General features: G+C 27.5%; 5 protein-coding genes across 6 annotated transcripts in view; 1 reads left to right on the top strand and 4 right to left on the bottom strand.

Moving 5' to 3' along the window:
- Positions 1 to 348: 348 nt before the first annotated feature.
- LOC139992950 (uncharacterized) lies at positions 349 to 3350 on the bottom strand. The gene is made up of 4 exons (XM_072014273.1): positions 2862 to 3350; positions 2517 to 2711; positions 2010 to 2160; positions 349 to 668 (listed from the first exon to the last, which is right to left on the bottom strand). Exons 1-4 carry the CDS (start codon positions 2947 to 2949, stop codon positions 422 to 424), a joined length of 681 nt encoding a protein of 226 aa, XP_071870374.1. The 5' UTR covers positions 2950 to 3350; the 3' UTR covers positions 349 to 421.
- Positions 3351 to 3765: 415 nt separating this feature from the next.
- On the bottom strand, positions 3766 to 6113 carry LOC139992949 (ciliary microtubule associated protein 1A-like). Its single transcript, XM_072014271.1, has 4 exons — positions 5838 to 6113; positions 5244 to 5456; positions 4697 to 4901; positions 3766 to 4147 (listed from the first exon to the last, which is right to left on the bottom strand). The coding sequence occupies exons 1-4, from the start codon at positions 5884 to 5886 to the stop codon at positions 3889 to 3891; spliced, it is 726 nt and encodes a 241-aa protein (XP_071870372.1). The 5' UTR covers positions 5887 to 6113; the 3' UTR covers positions 3766 to 3888.
- A 412-nt stretch (positions 6114 to 6525) lies between these two features.
- Positions 6526 to 7624, bottom strand: Bin1 (histone deacetylase complex subunit SAP18). 2 transcript variants are annotated; one of them, XM_072014276.1, is made up of 5 exons: positions 7497 to 7624; positions 7327 to 7382; positions 7077 to 7183; positions 6768 to 6962; positions 6526 to 6697 (listed from the first exon to the last, which is right to left on the bottom strand). In XM_072014276.1, exons 2-5 carry the CDS (start codon positions 7375 to 7377, stop codon positions 6610 to 6612), a joined length of 441 nt encoding a protein of 146 aa, XP_071870377.1. In that variant the 5' UTR covers positions 7378 to 7382; positions 7497 to 7624; the 3' UTR covers positions 6526 to 6609. The 2 variants fall into 2 exon arrangements, with proteins under 2 accessions (XP_071870377.1, XP_071870376.1); XM_072014275.1 differs by having other exon boundaries at positions 7327 to 7554.
- Positions 7625 to 7844: 220 nt separating this feature from the next.
- Positions 7845 to 9224, bottom strand: LOC139992951 (uncharacterized protein C9orf85 homolog). Its single transcript, XM_072014274.1, has 2 exons — positions 8463 to 9224; positions 7845 to 8356 (listed from the first exon to the last, which is right to left on the bottom strand). Exons 1-2 carry the CDS (start codon positions 8893 to 8895, stop codon positions 8157 to 8159), a joined length of 633 nt encoding a protein of 210 aa, XP_071870375.1. The 5' UTR covers positions 8896 to 9224; the 3' UTR covers positions 7845 to 8156.
- Positions 9225 to 9488: 264 nt separating this feature from the next.
- The window catches only part of LOC139992941 (KICSTOR complex protein SZT2), a 29587-nt gene continuing 25144 nt past the window's right edge, over positions 9489 to 13931 (top strand). Inside the window, exons 1-3 of the mRNA XM_072014254.1 lie at positions 9489 to 9650; positions 10340 to 10579; positions 12771 to 13088. Of these exons, the coding sequence (XP_071870355.1) occupies positions 10550 to 10579; positions 12771 to 13088 (348 nt within the window). The 5' untranslated portion in view covers positions 9489 to 9650; positions 10340 to 10549. The remainder of the gene's footprint in view (positions 9651 to 10339; positions 10580 to 12770; positions 13089 to 13931) is intronic.

The raw sequence follows: 13931 nt of genomic DNA, 5'->3' as shown, positions 1-13931 counted from the left end.
TTTAGCTGTGTTGTTTTTCTTTACTTTCTCTCATAACCTGACTGACGGAGCCCATAGAAAATCTTACCTTCCAATTGATCTATAGTTAAAGATATCTTCTAAATCTCTCAGTCTCCTACATTCTTTTTATGCTAACTTCTTTCATAGTCTATTTTCACTCGATCAAGCAATACATTGCGTCTGTATCGTTCGCTAATTATCGTCTTATCTCTACACATTTGAATTCAATATGTATGAAATATATGTTATGAAATATATAATATTATAAATATAATATATAATAATATATATTAATTATATATATAATATTATAAATATATAAATAAATAAATGAATATGTTGTGAAATAAGAAATTCATAAATTCTGTTTTTATATTTTATACGTAAATGTTTACACTTTTTATTTACAGTTGCCAAAATTTTAACATTGATCATCGCATTCAACGATATAAGGAGGAGAACACTCGCTGTGTTTGATTCCAAAGGAAAACATGGGCTGTGGTTTAGGAGGTTTCGGATTATATTTCGGACCCGGAGAACGACAAATTATTTTTTCGTCTCTTCTGATAGTTGCGCTATACATTGGAGCTCTTTGGGCAACCAATGCATCATTGTAAAGTTTGGGACCTGGTGTAGGATCACGTCTTAAAGCAGCTAAACGTTCTCCTCTAAAAATCATGTAACAAACATTTAATACAATTTAATTTTGATAAGATAAAAGTTAATTAGAACTATTTTTTTAAATACGGAAACCTCCGATAATTGTCAGAAATTCGGAACCCAAGTATTGCAATTATAGAGAGGTAAAAACAATTCTATTTTTCAAAACTGAGATGTTAGATGTATTGAACGTAGAAAAGGACAACACGGCTGAAAGAAAAAGAGGGGCCGAGAGTAGAAGCATTCAGAAAACATTGAAGGCTTGCGATAATCTGAGATCTCTAACTCAAAAATCAAAATTTTTTATTTTTGATTTGTGATCAATGAAACTCTTATCAATATGCTTGTTACGTCGCGTGAGATGGTCCGTGCGACGTCCCTCACGGTCTGGCCGTCGAGTCAAACAATTCCTGTCTACGCAACAAGTATTGTAAGCTGGTGTAAATATATACATATTATATAACTGTAGACTACAGTTGTATTACAAAACAAACACCCCTATTATCCCACAAGAAATAAGGGGATCGACCTGCTCGTGATGTCGATTATTATAATCGTAATGGGAATTTACGACTCCCGTTGACGCGCTTCAACGCAAACGCGTCTCCCCGCGACTGGACGAAGAAACAATGCTTATTACAATTTTTTATTTTTAGAATGATTCCAAACACGATATAATTTGGAAATTTGTTTACATAATAAATGATAATTTTTCTTTATATTATAATGTATAAACATAGTGCATTTTTAAAAGTACATTAATATAAATTAGGCAGATCGTACATACTTTGCTTTCGGAAGATTTATGATTGGACTAGGCCACGTGTAGCCGAAGAAAATGTTTACGAGAATAGGTAATTCACTCGATGGACAATGGCTGGTGACTCGAAGTCATGCAAATATCGAGCATCATTCAGTTTAGATCAAATTTAAATTCAATTTAAGTTTAGATCATTGCTGTTAATAGATCTGGCCACCGAATGGGAAAAGCAAAACTCCCTTCTGATGTGTATAAGAAAACGTGAAGTTCGAATGTCTAAAACGGTTGCCTAGCCTTCATCATCCTCGGCTGTTGGAAGAGAAAACGCAAACAGATGAACATACTATAAATCGGGCCCTCTTCCTTTCAAGTATCGATCCCAAACGGATCAACGATTCGTAGGATAAATCGAAACGCTGTAAAAATTATGGTGGAAAAAGATAATACTTTGCTATGCTTATTTTCATTCCCGTTACATTCGGATTTTTATATATTTTAGCGGTATGTGACGGTATTATATTTGAGTCGTAATAATCTTTATATTGACGAATATCTCAAGGGTTACTGATGCGTAACAAGAAGTACTTACATAAAAAAAGCTGGACCTGGTATAGGAAATTTTACATTATAAGGACCTGGTGAAAAGGAACATTTTCTCTGTTTAGTTCTGGATTTTAGTGTAAAAGATGGACCTTTTGGAGATGGCAATAGATATTTTGGGCCAGGCGTACACGAAGTATCTGCGAAAAGAAGAAAATAAGAATATTATATAATCAGTTGATTTGATATTTTGTATTCGAGTCAAATGTTAATAATCTTGTACAAAATACGTTATACAGATTACATCAAATTTTTATTAAAAATTATTATTATGGAATATGTAATGTAATGTAGTTACGTAGTTAAAAAGATAACGGAAGTATTAAAATAGTATAACATTTTTAAGATATTGAGGTTGTTTTTATAATAGAAATGTTATAATCAATCCATTAGATATAAGATACTGACTAGAATTAAATACGTATATGTATAATGAACGTGTAATTCACGAAATGATTCGTGCGTAATTCAAAGAATATAAGAATAAGTAGAATACCGAAAGTCTTTCCAACTAATCCAAATGAGAAACCACCACGTATGGGCTTGTCTAATAAATATTTCGGTCCTGGTCCTTCACATATTCGTAAACTAGGATATTTGTTGCCAAATGTATATGCTGGATTTCGGTACCTCGAAAGGCAATGATCTTGATAACCCACGAGAGTTTTTAGTGGATATTTTGGACCCGGACCTGAAATATAACATTTTTTAAACTAACTTTACATAAGATTAAATTTAATATACAATATTGCATATGTATACATATAAACAATTTATATTTAATATTCGAAAAATGTTTGTTCATCTGCGATGTATAATGTAATGACATTTAATTATTTACTTCTAAAACCGCATATAAGACTCCCTATTTTTTTATGTGGTTTAGTTTGTGTTTGTGTATCTGGTTGTGTGCCTGGCTTTGGTGGCATTTTTATACTTGATAATTTACATTTCCACAAAAATTTAAATTAGATAAAAATTTTGGGTGATGTTATTTTGGTCTGTCCATTTTAAATATAAACAGTTGCTTAAGAGTTGTGTATGTGTGTTATGATTAGATTGCAAATTTTTATGCTTTTATGAGAAATTTCAAGGCGCAAAAGTGCACAGAATGCACATAAAATGTAAAAATATGTAAAATATATAAAGTAGAATATGTACCACGGTCGTACGACTGTGGCATGTATGTATACTTACGTACGACGAACCAGACGCGAAATCAGAGAGCTATAGGAGAATAAAACTTTTGAAATCATTCAAAATCACCACATTAGGTACAAACAGAAGCAAGCATCAATGATTTCATAGAATTCGAATAGAATTGCATTTGATAAATATAAAACTGAACTAAAGTTTAGAATAATATTTTCGAAAAAGAAAGTTATTAATTCTATTTTCATAATCTATTTTCATCAAAATTTGTACACTCTTCAAAAAGATTTGTTATAACAAATTTGTAAATATACATTTGTACATATAAAATATTTTTTTTACTTGAAAACACAGATTTTTAATCAAATCTGAGAAAGCTGCTATCATATAGTTTAAAGACTGCAAAATTATATCTATTAATTCCTACCATTACTCATTTTTACGAAAATTAAATGATTATAAGGAAAAATAGATATTTTGTTAATATAGTATACTGCTTATAATCTAAATCTAGATAGAATATCCTTATTTTAATAATGTAAAATATGATTTTTGATAAGTCGGAAAACTTTCTATATAACTCAACGAGACAATTTGAATTAGCACAATATAAACATTTATTTTAAATATATATGTAAAACAAATTACATTAACTTGACATCACAAGCATGTAAAGTACTATGTACAAAATTATGTTAATTTACAAAATTAACATATTAATCTTCATCTAAGCCTGTGATAGGTAAACCAGCACATTCGCTATGTCTTATACCAAAAGAATACATAGGAGGACGTCTTCCAGTATCATATTGAGGATAATATTGTGGTCCTGGACTTTTATCTATATCTGGTAATCCAGTCCTCCATTTTAAACTGTATGCTGGAGAACTACGTTTTGTAAGATTGGCATCTATATTGCTGTAAGCTGCTGGACCAGGACCAATATCTTCTTCTCTAAGTTTGTGAATCCCAGCACTGTAATAGTAAAATATATTAAGACATTTTATTATAATTATTTTTTGTACCTATAGACAATAGAGCACACTTTATAGACTTCAATGGTTTCAATATGTTGTTGAGATCAATGCCCTAGATAATTTTATAATTTCTGAGTATAATTTCATATATAAGGAATTAATTGAATGTGTATTTTCTTGCGTGTACCTCATGCAGCATTAATACTATTTTTTTCAGAAACAGGAGCAATGAGATACACACAAGGATGCGTAATTTACATGTTATTCTTAAATAACAATATTTTATTCACAGTTGTTATTATTCTTTTGTTCACTCAAAGTCTCAAAACATTCATATATGATAAATATCAAAGCATTAAAAATACTTTCACTTATATCTTTGAAATTAAAACAGCAGAAATTATATAACTTTATGTATATGTGTATATGAAGTTACCCCGGTCGTGAAATAAATAAATTATTAAATTATCAAGATGTAAATTTACTTCATCAATTCTATAAATCTAAACATAATTATTTAGTCTCAACTCCAAATTTAATTACGTACATAGAAAAAGCACCTTGAGCTGCTTTGTCAGGAATTTTTGGTCCTATAGTAGTTGGTAAAATATATGCACTTGGACCAGGTCCACTGTCATCTAGTTTTGTTCTACTCCTAGATTTAATAGTATAAGCAGGGGCTCTAATATTGTGATTCATTGGGGGACATAACTCTGGATAATGTGCTCCTGGTCCTGGTCCAAAATCACTCACTACATTTAAAAAATGGCTTTTTATAACAGATATTTACTTAAAATATATCAAATTTTTTTTAAACTATCATTCATTGTATCAAACTTAAAATAAGATTGGAACCTCAAAGAAAAATTAAATAAAAAGTAATTAAAAATTACTGTGTAGAAGATGTGTGGATGTGAAATGTAAAAAAGTCTGTCTAACTTAAACTACTACTATTACTTGGTTTTCACTTTAATTCACGAACTATTATGATTCTTGAATCATTTTTACTTAAAATTTCATGAATATAATTTTTTACTATTTAACGAAGTATATTATCAATTACTTATTAAATGTGATGATATAAATATAGCTACCTTTAAATGGTACTCGACCAACTATTGTATATGCGGGAGGATTATCTACTCCATAAGTCGTTAATTTTGAAACATTATATTGTGGTCCAGGTCCAATACTTGGTACATGAAGTTTTGTTCGAGGTCTTATAGTATATGCTGGACCTCTTGGCCGAGATAGACAGTGACCTTCATATCCAACTAAGGTTTGCAGTTTATATATAGGAGCAGGACCTACACACACACAAACACACATATATATGTATTTTTATTATGTATAAAATTGGCAATGAGTAAATGTTTGAAAATTAATAAAGAATATTTTAAATATCTGTTATAATTTTTTGGTAGTATGAATTATTTGGTAAATAAAATAGTAGCTATAATAATTATCATTATAATATTACTTTCATTAATAAGAAATAAATTTTGTTTGTCAATATAACATAATAACATACATTAATAAACAAAGTAAAATGTGTTAAAGTCATTAACATATGCCATAGTTATAAATAAATCTCTGCTACGAAAAATATGAGAATCAAAATTTTATTTTATTGACATAAATATTAATGAAATATTATATCTTTATATCAAAATTCTATAAAATCTTACCTTTTATCATACAACTCAACAACTTTGGTTTATTTTCCTTATCCTCCATCTTTTATAATAAAGAATGTACAAAAAAAATAATTAAAAAATTACAACATAATACAATACAAAAATAAAAACTATTAATAATCTGAAATTTGAATAAAATTGACATAAGAACCACATTCAGAGCATTTATACTATTCAATTAAACATTATTATTATAAATTGTAATAAAGGAATTTCTTGCATATAAATACTAAACTTTATAAAAACTAAATAATAAAATAAATGCATATTAATAAACATTCTATATTATTTATTTACTTCTGCAATGATGAATCCTATAACGTGACTTCAAATAACTTAGAAATTACTTGTTTTCTTATCAAGATATGTTGCTCATCTTCAGTGTTTTAAGAAGAATGTTTAACAGTTCTGTCGAATTTGGATAAAACATCAAATTTTACATAAAATGAAATAAATTTTATATGAAATAAGGTCCAAAATCAATAGTTACTGAAATAGTCTCAAATTAATAATTGAAAGAAATTGCATCATTGGACAGTAAAGAATCCTCATTGGCTTCATGAATTTGCACACCAGCACCAATGTAATCTGAACATTTGATGTGGAATAATCAATCACCAGATCATGACTTTCATGAAATGGGAAAAGTAAATGATATATTTATATAATGATATCATAGTTTCAGTATTATATATTGTTTATTAATAGAAAACTAATAAATTGTTAACATAAGTTTCAGAAAATAAAATCTTTGTTACTTAAATTAGTATTGACGTAGTGCACCACGCCTAATTGCTGGTTGTCGATTTGGTGGTGTTATTGATATATCTAAATAATCGCCAATTGTAAATCTGCAATTATAAAAATAAGTAAAATTATGCTGTTTATTTTAAAATTAACGTTAATTATAAAAAAGCATACCGTGCTTGAGCAAGTGTTTTATTATCATCTGCACCCTTTTGTCCTGAACAAGTAACTCCGATTTCTCTCATGCGATATCCAGAATTTCGTAATTCTGGTGTTACTAATGAAAAATCGAAGTATGTTCCTTTACTTCTAGCATCTGGATTTACTTCTTTAACTAAACCTGTAATCTCTCGTAAGGTTGCGTCCATCCTGGTTATTATCAAAGATTAGATTTGATATTTCTAAATGTCTTTAACCTTTTTTACAAGTTATAATATATGAATATATATGTAATTTTAAATATTTGTAATAAAAATATTTTACCATGTATATATTTGTAATTCATTCGAGGGGACATTTCCCCTACTATATTCCATTATATTGTGATGTCTTCCTGTATTACAGAATACCCGGAGTAAAAGTGGACATGTCTGAAAGTTAAATATTATAAAAATTTATTAGATATAAAATAAGTATTTGTTCCAAAAAATATTCGATATATGAGTAATTTTTTCTACATTTGGAAGAGTTAATTTTCAATCGATATTTCTTAAAAGTTTTTGATGTTACGTACTTTTTCTCTGTCTATGGGTTTCTCTGGTAATTGTTTTTCATCTACTACCATGGACTCTATTGCCGAGGTCATATTTATAATTATTATAAAAATTTAAGAATTGAAATATGATTAATAATAATTATATTTATATTATCGTGAAGAAACAATAGACCGAAATTCAATATCACATCGTCCTTTCTTGACGTATGTACACAAATGATTCAACTACCGTTTACATGTGATGTTACGCTACCGTGTGAAATTGGTTTCATATGTAGCGATATCGATATGCGAAATTTGAAATTATTTGTTATGCATACATGGAAGGAAATATTGCTTTTTTTAGAATTACTTGATCTAATTAATCAATTTACTGCACATCTAACAATAGACTATCCATTTCCATAGAAATTATCTTTTCATTTCTTTAACCTGTATGGAATGACCATTTGAGGTCACATATGCACATATTTAATATAATACTCGAGGAGAAGATTAAGAAAGTATATTTTTCAAAAACCAGTCGTGAAAAGGGCTGCATTCAAAATCATTATGGTAAATTTATTTCCAGCTATAGAATAAGAGGTATATAAGATAATTAAAAAATATCTTATCTCCATTCTGTGGATTATGCATCATTAAAGGAAGCAAAAGGAAAAGACAGGTATACAGAATATTGCAAGAAATAACAAGAAATAACAACAATAATAATAGTAATCATACTGTCAAATTGTTTAAAATGTCAAAATTTAATATCAGTTGTAAATATATAGCACATTTTTATGGTAATTATTATCGAATTCATTACTTCCTCTTTTTTGATGTAGTAAAAACTACATTTTACTTTTCTACATAGATGAATCTGAATCAGTATCATTATCAATATCCAAGTCATTATCATCATCTTCAATCATTAATGATTTTAATTTTAATAACAAATCTTCTTTGGATAATATTTCTTGTTTGATACAATTATCTTTTGATTCCTTTTCTTCATTTGTAGCTTCTTCCTTGTTTTCCTTGATACATTTATTCTTGTTACTTGCAGCTAAAACATAGTATATGATTTGAAATTTAATTTTATACAGGTATGCAATATTATATAAAATTAATTTTTTATGTAATTATATATATAATAATATTAATTAAAATACCATTTTTATTCATATAACGTATGAATGTTCTACGTTTTCTTTCAGATAATCCTTTGAGCAGATTCTGTAATTCTATATCTAATTTATTAGTTTCTTCTATACCAGGCTCTTCTTTAACAATGTTACATTTATTGCCACATTTCGGACAAACTTTATATTGTATAGCACAAGGTATACAAATGTTATGGTAAGCATGTTTTATTGTTTTCTGTTCGCATTTGATACATTTTGCAGCTGCTTTTAATGGTTTATATTTTTTGTATTTAATTTTCCATTCAATTATTTGTTTACATCTTTCACATACATGTACAACTTGAATGCTATTAATATATTTTGTTTTATTTGATTTGTCATGTAAATCGTTTTTGAAAACAGTTTGATTCTGATACTTTTGTGGTCTTGATCGATTAGCATTTCCTCTTTGTGTGCTCATATTTTTACTTATATTTAAACAGTTACAATATTTTTATACAATATAGCAATTTATTAAAATATCTTCAGGTTCTTTCTAATACTATAATTCTTTTACAATATTAACTATAAAGAATGTAAATGTTTTAATTTATGTATTGCAATTGCATTATAATGTCAATGTTTCAGTCATATAATTGGTATTAATTCAATTACAATTATTTATATATAAATTTCTATAATATAAAACTACTTTAAAATTTCTTTTAGGACTGAACTTTGTTTTGGAAAACGTAATATTATTAACTTTTTTACTTAGTCTTGTAGTCATTAATGTGTAGAATTCGAAAATGCAAGTTTTAAGATGCTAAATCCACTGGTTCCAAAGTTATGCGTACATAAATTCGAACATGTTTAGCGTATTCGACAGGTTATTTTGACGCCATTGACGCCATGATTCATCCAATGAATGGAGACGCTGACTATAGACAGAAGCACGTGGGTGGTGGCCATTTTGTAGCGGGATTTTGAATCGTGAGTATTGGGTTAGATTTGGGTTATTGTTATACTTTACTCTCTTGCCACCGCGAGGATTGCGTCCACTAAGCTGAAGTCTACACCTGTTAATTTAATATAACCATGTCAGGTTGTTTACAACTACATATCTGCATGCTTTAAAATCGTTTGTGCTGTCACCTAATAGTAACGTATAGAATTATTCATCTGTGGTGATTGTTGGTGATAGGGTGATTATAGTGGGTTACAATATGATAGTAGGTTAGTTTATTCTGTATTATCTTTCATTCTTTTCTAACCTAAAAGTAATATGATGGGTTATACGAGATATACACACATAATATTATATCTAAAGCATTAACTTTCGGTTTACATTCTGCTATGTTATTTTATACACATATTTTATATACATATTATATACATATAAATATTTCATTTAAAAATATATTCAAAACATAAACTTTCACTTTTATTTGCAGTTCCTATTTAAGATTTTATGACGTAAACTAAAGATATTAAATCATAGCTAATGATTTAATTTTTTATTGACATATTTATGATGTTATATTATTCATTGTATATAAGTCATAGATAATTTTGTAAATAAATCTGAAATAATTGTATTTGTTATACCATTGAATCTTTGCAGAGTTTAATCAATATAGTTTATATGCACCTTATTATTTATAAGCAATTTGGTCACAATTCTGTCAATATTGCAATATGATATAGCGTATTTTTAAAGATGATATATTATATGTTTTTGATTCGTGTAAATATTATCTAATTTTAAACAGTTATTTCAATTCTAATTACATAGGGTATCCATAGTGATATTCACTAACATGGAACCAATAATAATACATAAAGTAATAATATTGTGGGTTTAATCGTAGTTCAATGTAATATAATTTTATGTTGATATTATATTGATTTATTTCATTTTCGAGGTTGTATTTATTATTTTAAACATATAAATGCACATACAAATCAATGATTAGTAATGTAACCTTTGAACAGTTGTGAAAACAGTGGAAATTGTGATAATAGTGCATTAGTGTATTTGATTTTGTCAACATGAATTCTGTGTTACTCATTAGTGGAACGTACGGAGAAATTTATTTTTTCTACTAATAATGATTGATATGCAGTAAATAAAAATGAACATCATGCCTTCTACAAAAAATGAGGTAATTATGAAAAATTTATATTAGATATTGTGATAATACCTAGTACCTTCCCCCATATAGCTCATTATTTTGTATGTTTGATGATTTATGATTAAAAAAAGTATAACTTTTCAACTTATATAAGTTTAGACAAATATCAAATTCTATACAGTTAAACAAATAAATTATATGTATAGTATAATATGTATTATATAATATTAATTAAATATTAATTGAAATTAGTATTTTATTAATATATATCAATATTTAATATCTGCTTTACTTTCGTTTTTTTGAAAATGCAATTTTCAAATTAAAATTGAATAAATTAAAAAAGATTAGTTAAAATGTGTACTTTAATTAATATGAAAAGAATTTCTTATATATTGTTTGGTCTATAATCAGCAAAGATGATATTAAGAATAAAAGGATTTATTTATGTAAAATCAAAAATATATACTATCCAAATCAAAATGTTATTGATTGCAAATAGATTTAAAGATAACAATTTCAAATTTGATAGTAAAGATGTTAGTTACTTACAAAAAATATATGTGTAACATATAAATTATTTATGTGTGAAACGAAATTAAGAAATATTTTTACAGAGTACAAATATTTTTTGAGAGCTAGTGGTGGAAGAAATTTTAAATGTATTGGTTTCTTAAAAACGATTTTTACATAGTTTTGTAGATGTAAGGAAAATGTGTACCTGTGATTTTTTGTTAAGAAGTTGCGGTAGTTTAAATATCGACAATTTTGCGGTCAAAGGGTAGCAATCCTTTAATTTCGCACACCAGTGTGTTATTTTGACTATTTTCTTAATGTCGTATTTAGAAAAAAAGTGTGATAGTAAACTTATAATTTTTTAGAAGTATATTTTATTACTCGAAGGTAATACTAGATTACGTAATATATTAGAATGCGACATTTGAAGTTCTTCGATTCTTCCGCGGCTATTTTATAATATAACAGATAATGGAAATTTATGTATGCAGGATGGGACAGGTAAAGTATTACAAGCTATTTTCTTTGATGCGATTGCAGATATCAGCTTGAATTTTCAGTTATTAAATGATGCAGAGAGGCTAATATTTTAAAGTGTAAGATATTGTGCGAGTGAATTTTTTGAAGGAGGGAAAGGATGTAACTTCCATTTTCTTCAAGTGTGATGGCATGTTAATTTTTCGATATTCGGAGAGATGGTATCAAATCTGACAATTTTTATCTATGGCATATCTTTTTTTATTTTGTATAGTTAAGAAGTTGTAGCGGAAAATACCTTATACAAAGATATATACGAAAAATATCAGAAGAAATATATTCTGTTTTGAAAATTATTTTTCAAATAGATCACTTGATTTAACACCAGTTAGCTTTTTTGGGGGACTACATAAAGAAAAAAGTGATGGTAACGGTATCAATTATGAAAGAGGATATGAAAAGAAGAATTTATACCGCATGTAAATCCATAACTCCAGCAATGTTATTAAATGTTCGTAAAGCTATTATCACAAGAATAAATGTGTGTTTGGAAGCGAATGGACAATTCTTTGAATATCTAATAAAATAATTTTCAAATAAATTTTAGTTAATAGTTTTCGACATCTTTACGGAACTCCTCTTCCGTAATGTATTTTCTGTTATAACTCCTTAACTAATAAAATGCAAAATAAAAAAAAATGTCTTAAATGAAAGTTGTTAGGTTTAATAATATCTGTCCGAATATTGAAAAATTAATCTGCCATCCCATTTAAAAAAATTGGGGTAACATTCTTTTTATTCTTAAGAAACTTACTCCCACAATATCTTACATACAACGTCTTACATCCTAAAATGTTAGGTTTTCTGCACCATTTAATATTTGAAAATTTTAAGTTTACATCTGCAATGGCTTCGAAAAAAACAGCTTGTTACACTTTATCTTCTCTACCCTGTATAATGATAAAGAATATACAATTTAACTTATTTAATAGTATGTAATATTATGTATGTTGAATATTATGTAATATTGTTTGCTTATTTAATTAACAAATTTTAATTTATTTAATTAATAATAACCATTGATCGACTTTGTCTGTTGTTGATCATTGGCCATGAATCTGTTCTGTAAGATGGGTTCCACATCATCAAATATGTCACTGTGTTTGCATTAATCTCATTATTTGATTAAATTGATATTATATTATATAAAGGAAATATTATATTACAGGAGAAAGTTATTTTGGAAGCAGATACTGTTTTTTTGTTAATGAAAAAAGGATTTCCTATATCTCGAAATGTAAGAGCTCAATGGATGTTAGAACATTTAGATACTGTGATAAGTATCCAATGTTCAAGTTGTAAAACGAGGGAAGCAGCAGAACTAGAAATTGTATCAGTGTTACCGAAAAATAAATCTGGATCATGGTCCCCTGAAACATGTCATCAGTATCTTTACAAAGTAACTTCTACAACTTCAGTAATATTTCTGGCGCATAAGTACAGGATAGTCTTTAATTTGGACTTAAGTCCATCACTCGCAACTGTGGTAAGTATGTAGTTCTAAATTCAGTAAAATAATTAAGATAAAGAATCAAGTACTATATTATTCTATATTTTTACTAACAATAAAAGATTATAACTTGGACGTGAATTTATGCAATTAAATTGGCGTTAAAATGTAAAATGTAAGAGTAGAGTTTCCATAAACATTTACAAACACACTAATTATTAATGTTCCTTAATGATTTTATTTAGCGACATGGTTAGTCGGTTGTTAATAATATATTAATATCTTTACTCATCCCTTTCTTCTCTGCAACAACATCTTTCCTTTTTAATTTTAATAAGTAAATGTAATAACGTTACTATTGCCATAGTACCTTCCGTAATATATACGATTCAGTTTAGGAACTAATTTAGCATATAAAATTAATAGTAGGAGCTTATATAGGGTGTTAATGAATTTGTAGACACTTTTGAAGGATCAGGAACAAAGGAAAGTTGATATGCAAAAATATCGGTTGAAGATTATTTTTTCAAGTTGTAAATAATTCAATTTTCGCTAGGAATCCCTTCTCAAACATAACTCGCCTTACGCCGTTATACAGATTCTGCGAACTTATCACAGTGTCATTTACCTAGCAGAGAGTTGCGGAAAAAGAAACTTCCAAAACTATATATTATTGTAGATACGCTATTAATTATATCGAAGTGTAAATGCAATGTAATATATAAAGATAGGTGTATTGTTATAAAAAAAACTTTTTATTGTGCAAAGTAATAAAATTTGATGCTTAATAAAGTTTACATACTGTGGGAGACAATGATTATTTAAAATAGGTTGTTGTACGATGATTGTTTAAAATAGGTAAATTGCTGCATTATAGTC

Source organism: Bombus fervidus, chromosome 12 (assembly GCF_041682495.2).
Source record: "Bombus fervidus isolate BK054 chromosome 12, iyBomFerv1, whole genome shotgun sequence".
In the NCBI taxonomy this organism is placed as follows: domain Eukaryota; kingdom Metazoa; phylum Arthropoda; class Insecta; order Hymenoptera; family Apidae; genus Bombus; species Bombus fervidus.
The sequence above is the reverse complement of the archived record's forward strand: the minus strand, read 5'-3'. Positions and strand labels throughout refer to the sequence as shown.

Bases quoted from the DNA above. Each gene is read 5' to 3' on its own strand.
- LOC139992949 (XM_072014271.1), bottom strand. From the start codon at position 5,886: ATGGAGGATAAGGAAAATAAACCAAAGTTGTTGAGTTGTATGATAAAA. The intron at 4,902-5,243 runs GTAGCTATATTT...TTTTAAATGTAG, and splicing joins TGGTCGAGTACCATTTAAAG to TGAGTGATTTTGGACCAGGA. The intron at 4,148-4,696 runs GTACGTAATTAA...TTACTATTACAG, and splicing joins GCTCAAGGTGCTTTTTCTAT to TGCTGGGATTCACAAACTTA.
- LOC139992951 (XM_072014274.1), bottom strand. From the start codon at position 8,895: ATGAGCACACAAAGAGGAAATGCTAATCGATCAAGACCACAAAAGTAT. The intron at 8,357-8,462 runs GTATTTTAATTA...ACTATGTTTTAG, and splicing joins ACGTTATATGAATAAAAATG to CTGCAAGTAACAAGAATAAA.
- LOC139992950 (XM_072014273.1), bottom strand. From the start codon at position 2,949: ATGCCACCAAAGCCAGGCACACAACCAGATACACAAACACAAACTAAA. The intron at 2,712-2,861 runs GTAAATAATTAA...GTTATATTTCAG, and splicing joins TCTTATATGCGGTTTTAGAA to GTCCGGGTCCAAAATATCCA. The intron at 2,161-2,516 runs GTATTCTACTTA...TTCTTTTCGCAG, and splicing joins ATTAGTTGGAAAGACTTTCG to ATACTTCGTGTACGCCTGGC.
- Bin1 (XM_072014275.1), bottom strand. From the start codon at position 7,398: ATGACCTCGGCAATAGAGTCCATGGTAGTAGATGAAAAACAATTACCA. The intron at 7,184-7,326 runs GTACGTAACATC...TTTAACTTTCAG, and splicing joins AACCCATAGACAGAGAAAAA to ACATGTCCACTTTTACTCCG. The intron at 6,698-6,767 runs GTATGCTTTTTT...TTATAATTGCAG, and splicing joins AAAACACTTGCTCAAGCACG to ATTTACAATTGGCGATTATT.